The 18779-nt window shown below is 52.7% G+C and overlaps 2 protein-coding genes and 1 long non-coding RNA gene across 12 annotated transcripts in view; 2 read left to right on the top strand and 1 right to left on the bottom strand.

The window, feature by feature from the left end:
• Positions 1–3721: 3721 nt before the first annotated feature.
• On the top strand, positions 3722–9787 carry Fgf17 (fibroblast growth factor 17). 2 transcript variants are annotated; one of them, NM_001360108.1, is made up of 5 exons: positions 3722–4267; positions 4422–4458; positions 7044–7188; positions 7417–7523; positions 8967–9787. In NM_001360108.1, the coding sequence occupies exons 1-5, from the start codon at positions 4233–4235 to the stop codon at positions 9258–9260; spliced, it is 618 nt and encodes a 205-aa protein (NP_001347037.1). In that variant the 5' UTR covers positions 3722–4232; the 3' UTR covers positions 9261–9787. The 2 variants fall into 2 exon arrangements, with proteins under 2 accessions (NP_001347037.1, NP_032030.1); NM_008004.5 differs by having other exon boundaries at positions 7011–7188.
• Positions 5870–9932, bottom strand: Gm38605. Its single transcript, XR_874801.2, has 5 exons — positions 9834–9932; positions 8292–8552; positions 7322–7489; positions 6022–6101; positions 5870–5935 (listed from the first exon to the last, which is right to left on the bottom strand). It is a non-coding gene; the product is annotated as a predicted gene, 38605 (long non-coding RNA).
• Positions 9933–9941: 9 nt separating this feature from the next.
• Dmtn (dematin actin binding protein) overlaps positions 9942–18779 on the top strand; it is a 33865-nt gene continuing 25027 nt past the window's right edge. For 6 of the 9 annotated variants that reach the window (NM_001252665.1, NM_001360028.1, NM_001360027.1 and 3 more), the window contains exon 1: positions 16943–17070. The gene's annotated coding sequence lies outside the window, so the exon portion shown is untranslated. Of the gene's footprint in view, positions 10171–15835; positions 15974–16942; positions 17071–18779 lie in introns of those variants that run through there. The other 3 variants (NM_001252664.1, NM_001360025.1, NM_013514.4) reach the window with 2 other exon arrangements.

The raw sequence follows: 18779 nt of genomic DNA, 5'->3' as shown, positions 1-18779 counted from the left end.
GGAACAGGCAGCTGACATGGAGGATGGGGGGAAGCTAGAAAGACCTTTCCTGTGAGTGCATCTACTCTGGGTCAGGGTACATCTGGGTGTCCACCCAGGAGGATGGCTGTCATGGCAGCAGTAGCTACAAGCCCAGAAAATACATGCTGTCCCCAGACTGCTGCTTATACCACGATTATACTCTAAGGTTAGGTTAGCTTCATTTCTTAAAAGAGAGCAGCACAGAAGTTAACAGTCTGCACCAACGACATGGAGCAGAAGGGGGAGCCAGAGAGTCTGGCATTGGAGCCTTTGCTTTTGACCACTCTGCAGATGGAGAATTTCCTGCCAGTTTGCAGTCAGTCTTGTGAGCTGAGTGAGGGCAGGGACTAGAGAGTGCAGTCCTCAGTGAGGAAAGCCTATTCATGGTCAGGTACAGACATAGACATCTTCCCTCCTGCATCCATCCCCAGGCAAGGCTCAACGTATAGGAGCACTTAACAAATACCCCAGATCCGTCCATGAGACTGACTGCCTGCATGGATGCACAAATTTCCAGTGAGTCACATGTCAGTCTACGCTGCTAGGGGTACCCTTTGCCCTAACCCGCCTGTGTTTGCAGGAAAAGGACGGCTAGGCTGAGGCTGGTAGCACTGTTTGCAGTAGCTAGGCTGTTGGGCACAGGTGTGAGACAGCCCCAACGGGGGTGAGGGGGGGGTGGGCTTGAAGTTGGTACTCAATGGTGGGGATTAACTAGAATTTCAGTAGCCACTTCTCTCTCTTCTTAGCATCTCTAAGAGCTCTCCATAAATGTTAATAAACTCTCCCTCCCCAGCTCACCCCATCAGGGGAGAAAGTTGGCAGCAAAGTTTAGGTAAACTGAGGCTAAACCACACAGAGGGTCATTGTCCCCTCCCCCTTTCCCCTCTTTGCAGGATGAGTCCTTGTCTCAACTGACACCATAGCCATTTCAAACTCACTCCTTAGACCAGGCTGGCCTCAAACTCAGAGATCTGCCTACTTCTGTCTCTGGAGTGCTGGGATTAAAGACATGTGCCACCACAGCCTGGCTCCTTTTTCTAAAAGAGAACCTGGAGTCAGAAAACCAACTTTTCATGTCACTTAGCAAGGGATGGGGATAAGATCCAGAACCCAGTCTCTATCCCCAGCTCTCCATGCTGCCTCCCCCAGGACATAAGAGAGCAAGCCTAAAAGCCAGGACTGAACATGCCAAATAACAAGGGATGAGAAGTCAGGGGTAGCTCACACACACAGCAGGCTACCCTTGCTATCCCCGGTATCTCCCTGGTACCAGATCCTGGCTGAGCCTCAAGACCAAATTTTACTGCTGGCAACTGTTACCATGGAGACTTGGGCTGCTCTGAGGGCTAGCCAGTGAGTGACAATGGGCCCTGTCCCCAGTGACAGGAACCAGGTGCTCAGACTCAGGAGTCTTGAGCAACCTCCACTGCCTCCTGGTGAATGAGCCTCCAGAACACAAGATGTTGATGTGCCATGCCGGTCTTCTGCTTCCAGATGACACCATCACCATTGAATTCCAGTCTTTAGCTGTCTCCTCCATGCACCTGAGCCCTCTTACCTGCTAGCTGCCTGACGCCTCAGATTGAACAGAGTTGGGGTGCCTGGGAGCCAGTAGGGGATATGGGAATGGGGTCCACGAGTCTGATGGAAAGGGCAAGTTTCCCCGAAGAGGCAGAGACCACGGTGAACCGCAAATGGTGGCAAGAATGTGGAAGATGGAACCGGTGGTCTGGTAGGGGGTAGAGGTGTGCCCAGCAGGGCTGAGAAGTGAGCAGGCTGAAGCTGCCTCTGAGACCACCAAACTGGGGTGCAGCTCCTTGCTCTCCTGGGCACTGGCCCCATGGCCCAGCCACCACAGTCACTTGCTGTTAGCCATGGGTTATCACTTACCTTCTAGTTTTGACTTGTTTTGGCTTTTGGTTTTTGTTTTTTTGTTTTTTTGTTTTTTTTTTTCTCGAGGCAGGGTTTTTCTGTGTAGCCCTGGCTCTCCTGGAACTCACTCTGTAGACCAGGCTGGCGAGGAACTCAGAAATCCACCTGCCTCTGCCTCCCAAGTGCTAGTATTAAAGGTGTGCACCCCCATGCCTGGCTTGTTAGTTTGTCTGTCTATCTGTCTGTTTCGCATCTCAGGCTTGTCTCAGACTCACTAAGTAACCAAGGATGAATTGGCTCTTGAATTGATCCCCTGGCTGCTTTTAACCTCTGAAGTTCTGGGATTACAGGTGTGCAACCACACTTGGTTTTAGCAGTGCTAGGGATAGGATCCAAAAGTTCACAAATGCTAGGCCAGCCTTCTACCAAGTGAGCTGTGTCCCCAGCCAGTCCTAGCTTTCTTTAAATTTGATTCCAAACCCCTAGACTTCCCCTGCAATTCCCACCTTCTCAAACAGCTCCTCCAAATTCACTCCTAGGTCCCCTGCAGGGGCATTTTGAGTCTGCGGAAGAGAGGGCGGAGCTCTAAAGGCCCCTGCTAGACCTGGCTAAAGGCCCTGTTTAGGGGACAGGGGGAGGTATCTATGAGCTTGCTGGGAGTTGGGGCGCAGGGGAAGTGCAGGGTGGCAGACCACTTTGTGGCTTGCTGGAACTCAGGAAGGTGAGAAGGCAAATAAGTCCACCTGTGCTGCTCTGTGAACTCAGGGAAAGGGAGCCAGAGTTTAGACTCCCCAGATCGCCCCTCCTTTCAGCTCAGCACCACCCACCTGTCTGTAAGGAGAGAACTGGTCACCAGCCTTCACATCCCCGGCTGCCTGTCATATTACAGTCCACTTAAGCCTGTCAAATGCACTGGAGCACACCTTTAATCACAGCGCTCAGGAGAGAGGCAGGTGGGTCTGTGAACTGGAGGCAAGCCTGGTCTACACAGTGAATTCTAGGTCAGTTGATGCTACATGGTGAGACCCTGTCTCAGGTAGAAGATGGGAGAAGAGGAAAAAAAAAAATCTATCAAGGTCTCTGAGCGCTAAAATAAAAATAAAGCCAGTGGCAGGCTGGGACGTGGAGGGTGAAGTCGCAATTCCAAGGAACAGGAAGAGCCTAGATTCTGGGACTGTGGCCCCTTCACTCACCAGCTGGCTTATTCTGAGCCGGCTACCTCCCAATCCGCCAATTTCCTATCAGCAAACTGCAGTCAGTATAGCTGACTTGGGTAGCCAGCTACATGAGACTAGTGGTCATATGTCCATACTGCTGGACACTGCATTCCAGGCAACTGCTTGGGGACACTGGTGAATTGGGGCTGAGAACCTAGGGCTGGGTGTCAACCCCCCAAATAAGGCCCAGACATCTTAGGGATTTCCTCACTGACTCACTGTCATTTCATTTGGTCCTCCAGTACTCCAATAGCTGACCACACCACCCACCTTTAAAAAACAAAAATAGACTACGAGGGCCCAGGCAAAAGTGACTCCCACTCGTCTTCGGATCTCCATTTCAAACCAGTTTTTGTGAGCATTGAGATCTTTCAAGAGCTGCACCTGACTCCCCATCTCTGGCCTCAACCTGTTGCACCCACTGTTCACAGCCTTACCCCTCCTTCCTAGTGGCAAGGGGTGACAGCAGAGAAGCTGAGCCAGCAGCCGCTCAAGCCAAGCCCACCCCTGCTCCCTGGAGGGAGGCTCCTCCTTTTAAGGCTGCTTCTGGGAATTCCCACCCGAGCCAGAATTCGAGACCCCCAGCCCCAGCTCGGTACCTGCAGCTCATTCTTAAGGAGATGAGGTTGCCGCATCAAACCTGAGGGCGGGAGCTGCTGACCCTGAGGAAGGGGAGGGCAAGGCGCCTCCCTCCCTGTGCTTGCCGCTGGCCCCGCACTTCACGGAGACCGGCAGGTTGGTGCGGGTCAGGAATAAATCAAGAGAGATCGTAGGGGCCAGCCTCCTGATAGAGGACGCTCTCGCAGCTCCAATCCTTTGCGCCCGGGGACCTCTGCCCGAAGCCAGTAGCCCAAGAGAGCGAGTACGCCAATCGGACCAGCTCCGGCTTCGCAGCCCCACTGGCCCGGAAGGTGGACACCTCGCACCTCAGTCTCTCAATTACGCCTCCCCTTCATTCCCCCCTCGGCTAGCCTTCCCCTTCCCTCCATCTCCTTTCATTCCTGAAAACCTGTGGCTCCGAGAAACCTTGGCTTCTCTGGGACTCTACCTCAGGGGCCTGGCCACATCCGCTCCTGAGTTTGGGGAGCAGAGGGGCAATCGCCCCAAGAAGTCTCTCCAGCGATGGGAGCCGCCCGCCTGCTGCCTAACCTTACCCTGTAAGTGTGCTGCCTGCGCCCGGAGTTCTTTTTTGCCATTTCCAGCCCCAGGAATATTATACCTCCATCCCGGGGCAGGTGGGACAAGACAAAGGTGGGGGATGGGGGTGCCCTGGGGTGCCCACACCTTGAGCTGCCTTGTCTTCCCAAACAGGTGCTTGCAGCTATTGATTCTCTGCTGTCAAACACAGGTAGGCACCCCTGCCTAGCCCCCAACCCCCAACCTTTCCCACCTCACCTCGAAGGAGGAGAGGCAGGACTGGCCTCCCCTAACCAAGCAACTGTTAAGGTTTGGAGGATCAGTTCAGAAGGTGGGTTGGAAAACAGACTGAACCAGAATGGGGAATAGACTGAGGTTTGCCTCTCAAACCTTTCTAACAACACTCCTGGGTCTCTACCCTTGCCATCCCTCTGTGCTGGGTTTCAGAGGGCCCCAGGCAGTTAGCAGCCAGTGGAGGCAAGCGCTCAGGTAAGGTTTGTCCGTGCAGATACCTGAAGGGTTTGGGTTCGAAACCCACATGTACCGTCCACCGTCTACTCTTACCCACATGTTTGGACTATAGGTGGCCAGGGTCTCCATATGGTTGGACTATCCAACCAAGTAGACCCGTTACCTCTAGGGTTCCTAGGTCAAGCCTAGAGGTTTGTTTGGAGTGGAATTCAGGGCTTACCTCTCCACCCCTCCACCTCCCACCCCCAAGTCTCAGCCCCCAGCTCCAGGCGAGGCCCTGTCCCTTTTTTGTGATTCTCCATAAGACTGCAGCTATTAAAATGCACTGGTCCAGAACCGCTCTGGGGAGAGATGGTCTGGCTTTCCCAGGCCAGAGGCCTGTTTCTCTCCCATCCACTGGGGACTTTTCTTTTTTTAAGGTAAATGCCTTTTCAGTGGGAAGGGGCTGCCTTTGAAGCAGTGGGGGGGTGGGAGAGAGACAACACCCCCCTTTTCCTTCCCCCCTTTTCTCTAGCCCGTTCCAGGCCTTTTGCTTCACACATCTAGGGAGAGTAAGAAGAAAGCCCCCAGCCTGGCAGGGAGGGGGCTGGGGGTGGGTCCAACCTGTTCTGGAAAGGAAATTAGCACAATGGCGCTGCTGCCCTGGGCGTTTATGGCCTGGCTGAGGCTCCATTCAGGACTCAGGGAAGGTGGCAAGGCTGTCCTTTCCCCCTTGAAGTGCCCCTTCACCCCCCTGGGAGGGGGGGCAACAGGCTGAACCACAGCCATGCTTGAGGGGCTGTCTGACAAGCAGCTGTCTACCGTGGTGGAAGGGGAGGTCCCCCCACAGCGGGAACATGAAAGGAACAGGCAAGGACCTGTGGGAGAGGGACTTGTGGGCTGTGGGCCGCTGGGGGGTGGGGGGAGGGCGTGGGCTACTTTTGTGAAAGACTTGAAGGGGGACAAGGAGAGGAGGGGGCTTTGGGGGGCTGCTATCTGCCCCTGACCTGGAAGAGACTGCCAGGAGAAGGCTGCCCGCCAAGTGGGGCGGACATCCTGAACCTGGGCCAGAAGGCTAAGGCTGAGATAGACAGGAACCCACCCCAGAGGGAGGCCTGTGAGAGCTAAGCAGTAGGCTCCTCACCACAAGTGCTGGTGTCAAGTTTCTCTAGGGTAGGATGCAAAGATGTTCTTATTCTCCTAGAGGCCTTGCAACTCCTGACCTTTACAGGCTGGTGCTGGGAAGAGACAGTAACAGAAAGTTTGAAGGGGTCAACCCCTTGGCCATGAGGTTGCGACCACCCCCTATGTTGACGTAACTCACCCTTCTGTCTAGGATATTGGTCCCTGATACATGCTGAGCTGGGTCTAGCTCTGTCTTGGTCCAAGTGACTGGTATTCAGCCTGAGATCATTATAGTTGGGATTAGGCATTAGCGGCAGAGAAGAGTTGTCCCTACCTAAGTCTTGCAGGCTGAGTTGAAGCTATAACCAGCAGCTGACAACTGTCACCCTAGAGGGCACCTTGGAGATGGGGCAGTGATGTTTCTGTCCTACTCAGGTAAGGCTGGGTAAGGCAAACCCCAGTATGAAGATGGAGATGTGGTACTGGACAGGCTTGATCTATGGTGGAAATGGTTCCTTGAACCACCTCAGGAGGCAGGCTACTAAGTACCTAGACCACTGCCACAGGCAAGCAGGTGACCATGAGAGCAGCTATTGGTACCACCTTCTACTGCTACTTCTACCTCCTATACTAGGGTGCTCTCTCTCTTTCTCTCTCTCCTCTAGGACATTTTTGATAAGAACCAAAGAGGCCCCACCCCCACCCCACTTAACAAACCATCTGCTCTGTGCCTGGTGTGCTGGGACCAGGAACCAGGACCTTTCACAGCTAGTGGCAGAGTTGGGGGAGGTGTGGTCTAGTGGTCCTGATTAATGGAGCCAAGACCCCAGAGAAAGAGGAAGGGGTTCTGGCTGTAAGTTGCATGTCCCATGCATCTGTCCTATAGAACATGGGGACAGGACACACAGCCTTGCAGGTTTCTTCTAGCAACCTGTTATGATTGCAGATGAATACTGTCTCTCGTGGTGTTTCCCAAGGCTGACAATCACAAGTACCCTCAAATTAACAACTGGTCCATGCAGCATCCTGGGAAGACCGTGGGCAGAGGCAGTTTTCAGCTTGCACCGCACACTGCAGGGCACACAGCCAGCCCCACTTCACTTAGGTCCTCACCCCTCTCCCCACATGGGCCAATGGTGGTGTCACCCAAAGCAAATTGACACTATTTTTCCCTTGGTAACCGCAAAGGGGGAGAATCACCCGTCTCCTAATTTTAACCAGTACGTGAGGGACCAGGGCGCTATGACCGACCAGCTGAGCAGGCGGCAAATCCGTGAATACCAGCTCTACAGCCGGACCAGTGGCAAGCACGTGCAGGTCACCGGACGTCGCATCTCTGCCACCGCAGAGGATGGCAACAAGTTCGGTAAGACCTAGCCCTTGCCCCCAGACCACTTGTAGCTACCTAGTCTAGTCCCTGGATTTTTTCCCCCAGTTCCTGGGTCAGGGAGCTTGAGGTATTGTGGGTAGAGAGGAAGCCTCTTGATGCTGCCACCCACCCTTTGATCTGACTTCGAAGCGCAGACAGTTTGGGGAGAAGCCTTGCCCACCCCTGAGCCACAGACTAAGGTCTCTTTTCTTTCGATGCTCACAGCCAAGCTCATCGTGGAGACAGATACATTCGGCAGCAGAGTCCGCATCAAGGGGGCAGAGAGCGAGAAGTACATCTGTATGAACAAGAGGGGCAAGCTGATTGGGAAGGTGAGGCCTGGACACAAGCAGCAGACAGATGTGTCTTCCCTACGGGAGTAAGGGCAGGCCAGGCCACAGCAATGCATCCTACGCCTGCTGCTGACCTAACTCACCCCGTTAAAGCTGAGGCTCCAGCCTGACAGGACGAGGTCTCATTTTGACAACCATCCCATCCCCCAACCTATTTAATTTTTTTTTTAATTTGTCTAAAGATTTCTTTTCCTCTCATGTGTATATGAGTGTTTTGTCTGCGTGTCTGTGCACCACACGTGCGCCTGGTGCCTATGGAGGTAAGAAGGGAGTTGGGAGTTGTGACTCTAAAACTGGCGTTCCAGATGGTTGTGAGCCACCACATGGGTGCTGGGAAGGGAACCCAGGTTCTCTGCTAGAGCAGTCAGTACTCTTAACGACTGAACCATCTCTCCAACTCTCTGTTGATTTTTAAATATTTATTTCTATCTTATGTGTACCAGTGTTTTCTCTGCATGCCTATCTAAGGACCAAATGCTTGTAGAAGCCAGAAGAGGGCGTCTGATCCCTAAGAACTGCAGTTACTTTTTTTTTTTTTTTTAGCCTCCATGTGGGTACTGGGAATCAAACTCTGGTCCTCTGGAAAAGAGGCCAGTGATCTTAACCACTGAGCCATCCCTCCAGCCCCTCAATCTCTATTTAAAAGAGTCCTTGTAGCTCCTGGCCTGCTGAAGGGACAAGGCATCCACATGACACCTGGTGCTGATAGAAGGAATATTCCCCCAGCAGCCACCAGGAGGAACTCACCATCCACATGGTGTTGTACATGATGTGCTTGTGTGGCAGTCATAGAGAGAACTAAAAGGCGATGAGGGCTGGAAGCTGGGGCGTCTGTGTGCAGCTGAAGTTCTCGAAAGCTCAGTGGCGATCATGGACAAGGCGCACACCGAGCCCTGACTGGTGAAGCCTTACAGCACTGTGCGGACAGAGCACCGCACTTCCTCAGACCTGTCCAGTCTTGACTTCTAGTTCTGACTGATGCTCACCAAATAACCTCTCACTGCTCACCTGTAAGAAGGCAAGGCATGTAGGGTCAAGGGGAAGGCTATTTCTGACGCCTCTCTCCTGTGCTGTCCCTGTGACAGCATAGAATTCTCACGAGCCATATCCCACCCCTCAGCACTGAATTATTGTTATTACCCGATCTTGACCCTACATGTGAGCATCTGAGGGGGCTGAGATTCAGGATTCTCTCAAGGCTTCCTTAAGAGGCCTTATGACTGAAGTTCAGCTCTGACGCCAAGCACAGCCTGTATGTACTGCCCATGGCTGCCTTTGCTAACTAAAGGTGCCCATTCCCACTAGACAGGGCTACAAAGACTTCTTGCTCCCACATGGGTTCTACAAAAATTAGGCCCCAAAGCTGACAACCCAGCCAGGGTGAATGGACAAATTCCCCTCCTCTGCTCCTTTCTTCCGTAGCCGAGCGGGAAGAGCAAAGACTGCGTGTTCACCGAGATCGTACTGGAGAACAACTACACGGCCTTCCAGAACGCCCGGCACGAGGGCTGGTTCATGGCTTTCACTCGGCAGGGCCGGCCACGCCAGGCCTCCCGGAGCCGCCAGAACCAGCGAGAGGCCCACTTCATCAAGCGCCTCTACCAAGGCCAGCTGCCTTTTCCCAACCACGCTGAAAGGCAGAAGCAGTTCGAATTTGTGGGCTCCGCCCCCACTCGCAGGACCAAGCGCACTCGGAGGCCCCAGTCCCAAACGTAGTCAGGGAGGCCAGTAGTGTGCCAGGCTGGGTAGATGCCCCTCAGCAGCCTTCCCTCTCTTCTCTAACTCATCCAAAGATGGGGGCTGGGGAGGAAGGTGGGGAGCCAGTCTCCAAAAGGACCCCGAGGGCATGAAGTTTCTGATCCCCACTGGGAAGAGACAGTACTTGTGTATCCCAGGGTGGGCACCATTCTATGGAACAGGTTTGAGGCCAGAGGCAGACCCCGGCAGAAGAAATAGGGTCTCCTTGACCTAAAATGCCTGCTTCCCAGCGTCTACCTGAAATAAGCGGGCTGCTCAGCAGATTCCAGAGCTTGCACAACTGTGCTCAAATCTTGCTCCCTGAACCTCTCTGAATCTGAACCAAATAGCCAAACTCTTGGCCAGACCGTAGGGACTTACGGTTTTGTTTTCAAAAACAGACAGAGACAGAAAGAGAAACAAAAGCCAGTCAGCCACTGTTCTTATTTCTCGCCCCAGGCCTGCGTCCCCACCCCAAGCCCCAGAATAAAACCATTTTCCTGCAACCGGGTCCGCTGAAGAAAGGTGGGCAGTCAGACCACAGAACTTAACTGCAAAGCGTGCAGCACCGAGAAGTGCTAGCTGGGGAAGGAGGCACACAGGTGCTGCAGCCTGCCAGTCCCGCTGTGCGAGGGGACAAGGCGAGGCGGGGGGGGGGGGGGGGGGATGGCGGCCCCTCCCTCCGCGGGCTCCGATGTCCAGGCTCACGCGACGCGTCTCTGCTACCTGTAGGAGAGAAGAAAACCCAACCCCTAGGCGCGGCCCTGAGCGGCCGCTGGCAGGGACGGGCGTCCTGTGGGGCCCAGGCCCGGGGGAGGAGGGGGGTGGCAGGATCACAGCCTGGGGACGCCAGAAGTCACCTCGCAGGGAGCAAGATTGCTTTTTTCCGGTGAGCTGGGCTGGGAGTGGGAGGAGGTCTGGGGCGAGCGGAAGCGGGTGGGGGCAAGAATGTGTCCCCTTGTTCTTTCCCCCGTCCCCCTAGGGGCGGAGGCGGGGGCACACCTGAGGGCAAGCCTCAATTAGAAGCGGTTGCAGGCTGGGAATGGAGGAGGAGGGCGCCCAGCCCCCACCGAGCTTCTCGGGTGGGCTTTCCCAGAGACTTCCAGGTGCGCCTAGGGGTGGAAACCATAAAACCACCTTTCCCATGGTGCTTCGTCTTTTAATCTTGTCAAGGGGAAGAGGTTCTTGTGTCTGGGACCCTCCTCTCAGTACTCTTCTAGTGCTGATGGAATCCTCAGCCTAGGTTTCCCGTTTAAGAAAAACGTGGGAGAGGAGAATTATGAAGCAAGATGAAAAGAGATAAAAGCTAATCTCCTTCCACTTCTCCTAAGAACTACTTCAAAAAGTCCAGAACAGAAGTTGTAGGGCGAGGGCACTGATATAGTCCGAACCGGAGGTGGGCTGCAGCAGACAGAACCAACTCAGAGCTGGGACGGAGCCTGACACCGCCCCCCAACCCCCAACCCTGGGCCATTTAGAAGGTGGAGCCGACAACAGCCAAGAGGGAGGTTCCGAGGGCCTAAGGACTGACATTCTCCTTCCAGCTCGTCATAATTGCTTTCACCAGGTTGCTTTTTTTTCTGTCCCCCCATCACAAAGAGCCTTAATCCCAGTGAAGACCGCCGGACGTGTGGGGGGTAGTTTTCTGGGGTGTGTGTAGGGCGGGTGGTCTAGGGCTGCAGTTGATAACTGGAGAGTTCAATGGGACTTTAAAACTGGGGCAACACCCAGCAATTACTTGAGGACAAAGAGTTGGGCCCCCAAGGTGTGGAGTATTGGGACTTTGGGGGGCTGGGAGGACTCTGAGGAGAGGGGGGGGGGTCTGATCCCTCCGATTATTGCAGGAATTTGAGACATTCTTTAAGACTCTAGACTGCCTTTCCAGCCGGGCCTTGGCCCACCCCCCACCCTCCCTCTTGGGCTGGAGACAGCTTCAAAGGTGGATTGGGCCCTTTGTCTGGCCCCGGCTTTCTTCTCAGGCCTTTCTCGGCCCCTCCCTCCCTCTTTGACCTCCCCAGCACAGACAAGCCTCTTGGGGCCAGCTCCAGAAAGCCCTCACTGTTTCCTTTCTTGCTTTTTTGAGGTGAGGCCTGGCAGGCAGGGACAGAGTATGTATGCCAAAGAGTGAAGAGCAGCTTGGGAGAGCAGGATTATACAGGAAGCCAGGGCATCTCAGAGGATCTTCCACCCATCCCATCCGGAGTTGGGCCCACAACCCACTCCTCACCACACCTCTCAGTGTGTCTGCCCAGCAGGCAGGCTCCCTACCCTAGGTAGCTTTTCACATCCCACAGCCTTCTGGACAGGTTTGACAGGAAAAAACAATGGAGAAGGCAGAGCCAAACGTGGTGGCTTACCCATGCAATCCTGGTCCTCTCGAAGCTAAGACAAGAAGACTGAGACCCTGCCCAAATAATTAAATACAAAAAGAAAAAAAAAAAAAACTACAAATGGAGCAGGTTAAAAGGAATGGGTCCCTGGGGGGGGGGGGGGGTGAGGGACATTGGATATTAACATAGGAATTTGTGACAGGAAAGTGGCTTCTTGATAATATCATATCATATCATATCATATCATATCATATCATATCATATCATATCATATACTTGAGCAGCCCCAGAGACTTGCAAACAGACTCTCTGACAATGGCTTCTTGCTATAGGGGGCCAGATGAACCCATCCAGGGAGACCTGACCCCAGTCCTGTGATGTAGTGTTACTCCACAGTACTCCATGCTGCCTCTGTCCGTTCCTTCGCCATCCTCTCCAGAGGATCAGATGCAAGGTAGTCAGGAACGATGTCCAGTCACTTCCGATGCCACACAGCTGGTTCTACTTAAGTCACATTGTTCAACAATGTCCAGTGGATGCTAGTAGCCAGCCCGCCCCCACCCCCTCCACACTTACCAAGCTAGAATCTTGTTCCAGTCTTCGCCTTAGCCTGCAATAGGCTGTCTTCCCTGACTTCGCTGCCCTGTCCCTGTAGAAACCTCTCTAAGTCTTTTTTTTTTTAAGATTTATTTATTTATTATTATATGTGAGTACACTGTAGCTGTCTTCAGATGCACCAGAAGAGGGCGTCAGATCTCATTACGGGTGGTTGTGAGCTACCATGCAGACATGAGTCCAATGCCCAGCTTGATTTCCAAAACTTCTGGTCAGGAGGGAGTGGGGGAGGAGAAAAGGTGGCTCTATACTTAGAAAGGACTGGGTAGTGGACATTTGGGTTGCTGGGAATTGAACTCAGGACCTTTGGAAGAGCAGTCAGTGCTCTTAACCACTGAGCCATCTCTCTAGCCCTCTCTAAGTCTTTCTGTGGTTTTCTCTTCTGAGTGTTGTCACCTTGGAAGCCATGGGCACCCCTCAGCTGCCACTCCCTTGCGTACACTGCTTTGGCAAGGCTCCTTGGCAGACCTCCTGTGGGTCTGTAAAATGAAGCGTCTGCCTAGCCACATCTGTGCATCCTCTTACTCGCCAAACACACACGTCTGTGAGGCTCCCCACTAGCACTGTGTTCAAACCTCCATGTGAAGCTTTTATAGACACTAGCAAAACAAGAACACACACACACACACACCCTCTGTTTTGCTTATTTTACTATTGTGTGTGTGTATGCATGGTATATGTGTGGACACACTTTCCACAGCATTCACGTGAAGAACAGCTGGAGTTGGTGCTCTTATTCCACCTTTATGTGGGTCCCAGCCATCAAATTCAGGGCTTCAGGCTTGACAGCCAGTGAGTGTCTTTACCTGCTGAGTTAGCTCGATGGCCCTGTTTTTGTTTTTGTTTTGGTTTTTTGGTTTTGTTTTGTTTTTTGATAAAATTATGTTTGTTTTATGTGTTTTGTCTGCATGTATGTCTGTGCACCACTGTGTGCCTGGTTCCTTCAGAAAATAGAAGTGGGGGCTAGATACCCTGAAGTTAGAGTCACGGGCAGGGTGAACCACTTGAAATGGGTGCTGGGAGCTGAACTTAAGTCCTCCCAAAGAACAGCAAGTGCTCTTCAATGCTGAGCCATCTTTTTTTTTTTGTTTTTGTTTTTTTGTTTTTTTTTTGTTTTTCGAGACAGGGTTTCTCTGTATAGCCCTGGCTATCCTGGAACTCACTTTGTAGACCAGGCTGGCCTTGAACTCAGAAATCTGCCTGCCTCTGCCTCCTGAGTGCTGAGATTAAAGGTGTGTGCTACCACGCCCGGCTGTGAAGATTTATTTATTTATTTTGTGCATATGCTTACACCACCATTGCTCTCTTCAGGCACACCAGAAGAGGGCACCACACCCCATTACAGATGGTTGTGAGCCACCATGTGGTTGCTGAGAATTAAATTCAGGATCTCTGGAAAAGCAGTCCGTACCCTTAACCACTGAGCCATCTCTCCAGCCCCGCTGAGCCATCTTTTTAGCCCCTTGGTTTTTGTTGTTTTATTTTTGTGTGTGCATGTGTGCGTGCATGCTGTATAACAGATCAGAGGCTGAGGTTAGTCAGGTGTCTTCCTCTGTCACTCTCCATGCCTGTACACACAACATATGCACATACACACATACAGTCTCATGAGACAAGGTTTTACTCTGAAGGGCACATTGTCCTAGACCTCACTACACAGCCCAGGCTGACTTCACATGTGCCGCGGGTTTCCTGACTCAGGCCCCCAGGTGCTAGGATCCCAGGTGTGGGCCACTGCATCTCTCAGTTCTGAGGTCCACCTGCCTCCTGTGCTCTTGTCTGGCCAATCCCCAGCACTATGCCGTCTGTCTGTCTGTCTGCCACAATGCAGACAGGATGGGAAGCCAGAGCCCTTGGGTAGACTCTGTCTACAGTTACTTTGAATTAAGTATTCATTTCCTCCCTTCGGTACTGTGCTGATCCTCCGGTTAATTAAAATGTTGGAGAAGATGGAGCTTTCGGGACCCTTGAATTTAATTGGAGAGATTAACCCATAAAAGCATGGTTCTTTCATTCAATTTTTGGAATTCTCTCTCCTTCTTAAAATTAAGATAAAAGAGCATCCAGGTGTGGTAGCACAAGCCTGTAATTCAATCACTTGGGAATCAGGGATTTGAGGCATGAGTATTTCAAGTTCAAGGCCAACCTAGGCTACTTATATAATGAGACTCTCTCTTAAAAAGAAAAAGATCACCGAATAGTAGATCAGAAGTTTTGGAAATCAAGCTGGGCATCCTACTCGTGTCTTTAACACCAACACTTAGGAGGCTTAGAAAGGACTGGGTGGTGGACCTTTGAGGCTGCGCTATGGAGTCTCAAAAGGACAAAAGTTTTGGAACTAAGCAACTGAACTCTAGAGCTCTGCCAGGCAGCACACATGCAGGCAGGCTCACATGAACTGACTTAGTCATGCTGTGAGAACTATTCTCACCCAAGGGAGTCCTGCAGTCAGGATCCTTGCTGTCTGCAGGAACTCAGTGCTCCCTGCCCAAGCCCAGTATGGCTGGAGCTGAGAGCTTACGGGAAAATTAGCTGGAATGTCGGGTCAAAGTATGAAGGTTGGTTTTGCTGCTGTGTGCAGCAAGGAAGAGACTAAAGGGTCTCTGAGAAGTGAGTGACAAACTCGGTGTTCCAGCGCTACATCCCTGGGGTCTTAGAAGATAAGAGAACAGTTTCTAGCTCTTCAGTCCTCCACTTGTGGATTGTGTGACCCTTGGGGGGTCGAGTAACCTTTTCCCAGAAGTCACCTAAGACCATTGGAAAGCACAGATATTTATTTACATTACAAGATTCATAACACTAGCAAAATTACAGTCATGAAGTAGCAATGAAAATAATTCTATGATTGGGGGCTCACCACAACGAAAGGATCTGTATTAAAAGGTCACAGCCTTAGGACGGTTGAAGACCACTGCTCTAGCAGGAAGAGGAAGTTGCTTTCAGTCTCTGCTGAGAAAGTCACTTTTTAAATTATTTGTTCTTGTTTTTCTTTCCTTTTTCTCTCTCTCTCTTTTTTCTTTTTTTCTTTTTTTTTTTTTTTTTTTTTTTTTTTTTTTTTTTTTGGTTTTTTGAGACAGGGTTTCTCTGTGTAGCCCTGGCTGTCCTGGAACCCACTTTGTAGACCAGGCTGGCCTTGAACTCAGAAATCCGCCTGCCTCTGCCTCCCGAGTGCTGGGATTAGAGGCGTGCACTACCACTCCCGGCTACCTCTCCTTTTCTTATTCCATTTATTTATTTGTTTGTTTGTTTACTTATTTATTTGAAATCAAGCTGGGTAGCCTGGGCTGGCCTTAAATTCACAGCGATCCTTCTGCCTCAGCCTCCCAAGTGTTGAGATTACGGACATATGATGCCACACCCACCCTAAACTGGCTACTTTGGGCCTTCACCCTCCTTTTCTTTCTCAGGCCTGGGTCCTTGTGCTCTCTCCTTCCTTTGCAATGTCCAGGCTCAACCTTTCCAGGAGTTAATATTTAGACAGCACAGGGGCACCCCTGGTGTTACCCTTCCCCAACAGGTCGGTGCAAGGGGTGGGGCCTGGGCACTGGAGTGAGACATGGACAGAGACGCCTGCTGCCTGGGCCACAGTCCTCTCAGGAACTGTGGCACCAGTGACCTTTATGGAGAACGAAGCCCAGAAGTAGCCCAGAAGTCTGGGCCTGGAACCTTCTTTCTTCCAGAGGGGAGAGTGACCATCCTCTGCTGGGATTGCTAATGTGAACTCGCAAGACCCGAGAGCTTCCAAAGGTATACCTGTCCTGTCTGAGGGAGGCCTCCTTGCCGGTTGGTTGAGGGTATGGACGAAGCTCACCTAGGGTCAGAGTCAACCGGCACCCAGGGTTAGTGTTGCCAGCTCCCGGGGGAGAAGATTTGTATGACAGGGAGGAAAGAGGGGCAGAAAAGGAAACTCAGATTATCTGGACTTCCAAAGGAAGTTGGGCCTTGGAGGACTGGGCTGGAGGGAACCCTGTTCTCCACAGATAGGGCAGGACTGCAGGACAGAGATGATCAGAGAATGGGGCTATCAAGAGAAGGGTCTCCTGGCCCAGCTAACCTCCACCATCCCTCACCATGCACTCATCCCCACCTCCACACCACATTCCTCCTAGCAACGGATGACCTTGACAACATGCGGACGATAGGGGGAGCTCTAACTCCCTGGGCCTCTTGGCTCCTGGGCCAACTGGGCTCTAGAACTATTCCTGCCTGCCGGAGATGTCTGGCTGATGGGGGTTGGGGGCATTGCCAAGCACTGTGTGACTGAGGTGTGGAGGAGTGGATTTGGGCCTAGAGAGACTAGAAGAGGCTCTCTTGGACTCAGACTTTTGTCTAGGTAGGGGGAGGTTGGGGACTTGAAAGAGGTACCCAGGTAGAGGTAGAAGCCCATGGCCACATGTCCAGCCCAGCCAGTGACCTTCTGGAATGTGGTTTTTTGACACCAGGGCTGTGAATCCTGTGTCCCTTTCACCTTTCCCCACCTACCGGATGGGCTGCCTGGAATAAGGCAGTCCTCTTGCCATCCAGCCTGTTGTCTGGCCCTGAATTACGGTTCCCTCCAGAGCACTCCTGTAGCCTATCCTGGCTTAGGAGGGAGTGGGAGGCGGGCACACCTTGGTATGGTACAGTTAGGGGCATTATAGGCTCTGCAGGCCCCCTCCCTTCCCTGAGGAAGAAGCAATAGGAGTTGCGTTTTCTCCTCCCCCTCCCATCGCTGCTGAGCTGGGCCTGGGCTGCCAGGAGGTTGTCTTGGCAACGGGAGGCGGAGAGGAGATGCGCTGAGGGATGGAGGTGTATGTCACCGCAGAGGCTGCTGTGTTCCTGCCCCACGCCCCGGGCCCTTGAAGGTACTGAGAACCCTCCTTCATGCTCCCCTCCTCCTGGCCCTTTCCCTGGACTCTCTCTTCCCCTGCCTCATAGGCTGATTTCTTCCGTCAGGCAGGGACGCCCCTCCTGGATCTTTGACTCCTACCCAGGGCTCTTAACCCACCTCATTCTACACTCCTGTCTACAGCTCTCCTTTCTGACATCATCTCGTTCCCAGCATACCTCTGGAGACCCTTATACTGGAAAACATGTCTCCTGGAGTGGGGTCTGGAAGGGACTGCTAATCAAGGGATGAGGAAACTAGGCAGGAGCAGAGTCAGGAATCTGAAGGGCCTGCCGAGTGTCAGATCCCTGGGTCCTTGGTCTTCCAGAGGGATGGGGAATGCTTAGGAGTAGGCCTCCCTCCCCACCACTCTTTCAGACCCAGACTGGGGCGGGCAGGCTGGCCGGCAAGGGTGGGGTTGAAGGGACAGTGAGAGGCTAGGCTGAGGACAGGGCTAGCTATGGAGAAGGACTGGTAGCTCCTCCTCCAAGGCTGTGTCCCCTTCCTACACATTAAAGGTATACCCCACGCAGATCTCCTTGGGACTGGATGTCCCTCCCCTAGCCCAGGTGGGGTTTTGTTTGTTTGGTTTTGTTTCTGTTTGTCTGCCCCTTCCACAGGGCCCACAGTGGCTGCATCCCAGCAGCTAAGCCTGGATTCCCGGTCCTCCTTCCCCCTTTCACGGCCACTCAGCTACCTGCCTTCTGTCATTTCTCCTTCTGCCCAAGCCACCTTCAGGTTACAGTCGTCCCTGTCCTCTGCTACTCCAGATACACCCCTCCCTTCCTGTCTCCTCCAGTCCTCTTTTCTTTGAAGACGGTCGGTCGGTCGGTCGGTCGGTCGGATGCTGAGGCCATAGTCTTACCTGTCTCCTTCAAGCCCCTCCCCCTGAGATTTTTTTTTCCATTCAGAAACCCCAGAGCCCCCTCTCCAGATCCTAGCTTTGCCCCAATAGCTGCTGCTATCATCAGCTGACCGGCTGTGGGCAGTGGTTACCAGGGCAACGGCAAGGCTGCCTAGGTAGGCAAGTCTGCAGCCGACATGGAGGTGGGGAAGAGGCCAGTTAGTGCTAATAGGGGTTAGAGGGCTAGGCTTTCTAGATGCACCCCAAAGCCAACATTGGAGGCCTGGAATGGTTGAAGTTTTGCCACAGAGAGAAGGCATGTCTCTTTGGAATATGGATGCCATCTGATAGAAAGCTTCCTTTTGCAAAAACAGCTTTCCTGGGAAAAATCGGTCCTTCATTCTCTCCCTGGCCCCTACTACGATCCCCAGGGGATCAAGTTTACAGAAAATCCAATCTGAATCTGATGTATTTATGACCTGGTTCCTTCCATCCTTCTATCTGTCCTCCTCAGAGAGGGTTAATGTTTGGATGGCCAATTCGGGTGCCCCTGCTGTTCCCTGTCCCAGAGGTGGGGGGATCCCCCACAGAGCCTCTCATCTGCTTCTGGAAGATGGTGGAGCATTATGAATGGGGTTTGAATTGCAGGTTCTTGGAGAGCCGGGTGGGCATAGCTCCCCTCAGTTATCAGTAACAGCCGCTAACTTGAACTCTGCTGGAGAGGCTCTGAGTGTGGATATTGCAGAGCCGGGATATGGGAAAGGGGGAAAACGCAGCGCAGCCGATTCTGCTTCGTCATGATGCCAGCGAATGAGCCCCTTGTTTGAAATGGATCAGCTGCA

The sequence above is a fragment of the Mus musculus genome, chromosome 14, assembly GCF_000001635.26.
Source record: "Mus musculus strain C57BL/6J chromosome 14, GRCm38.p6 C57BL/6J".
NCBI classification, from domain to species: domain Eukaryota; kingdom Metazoa; phylum Chordata; class Mammalia; order Rodentia; family Muridae; genus Mus; species Mus musculus.
This window is presented reverse-complemented; position numbering and strand designations above follow the sequence as displayed.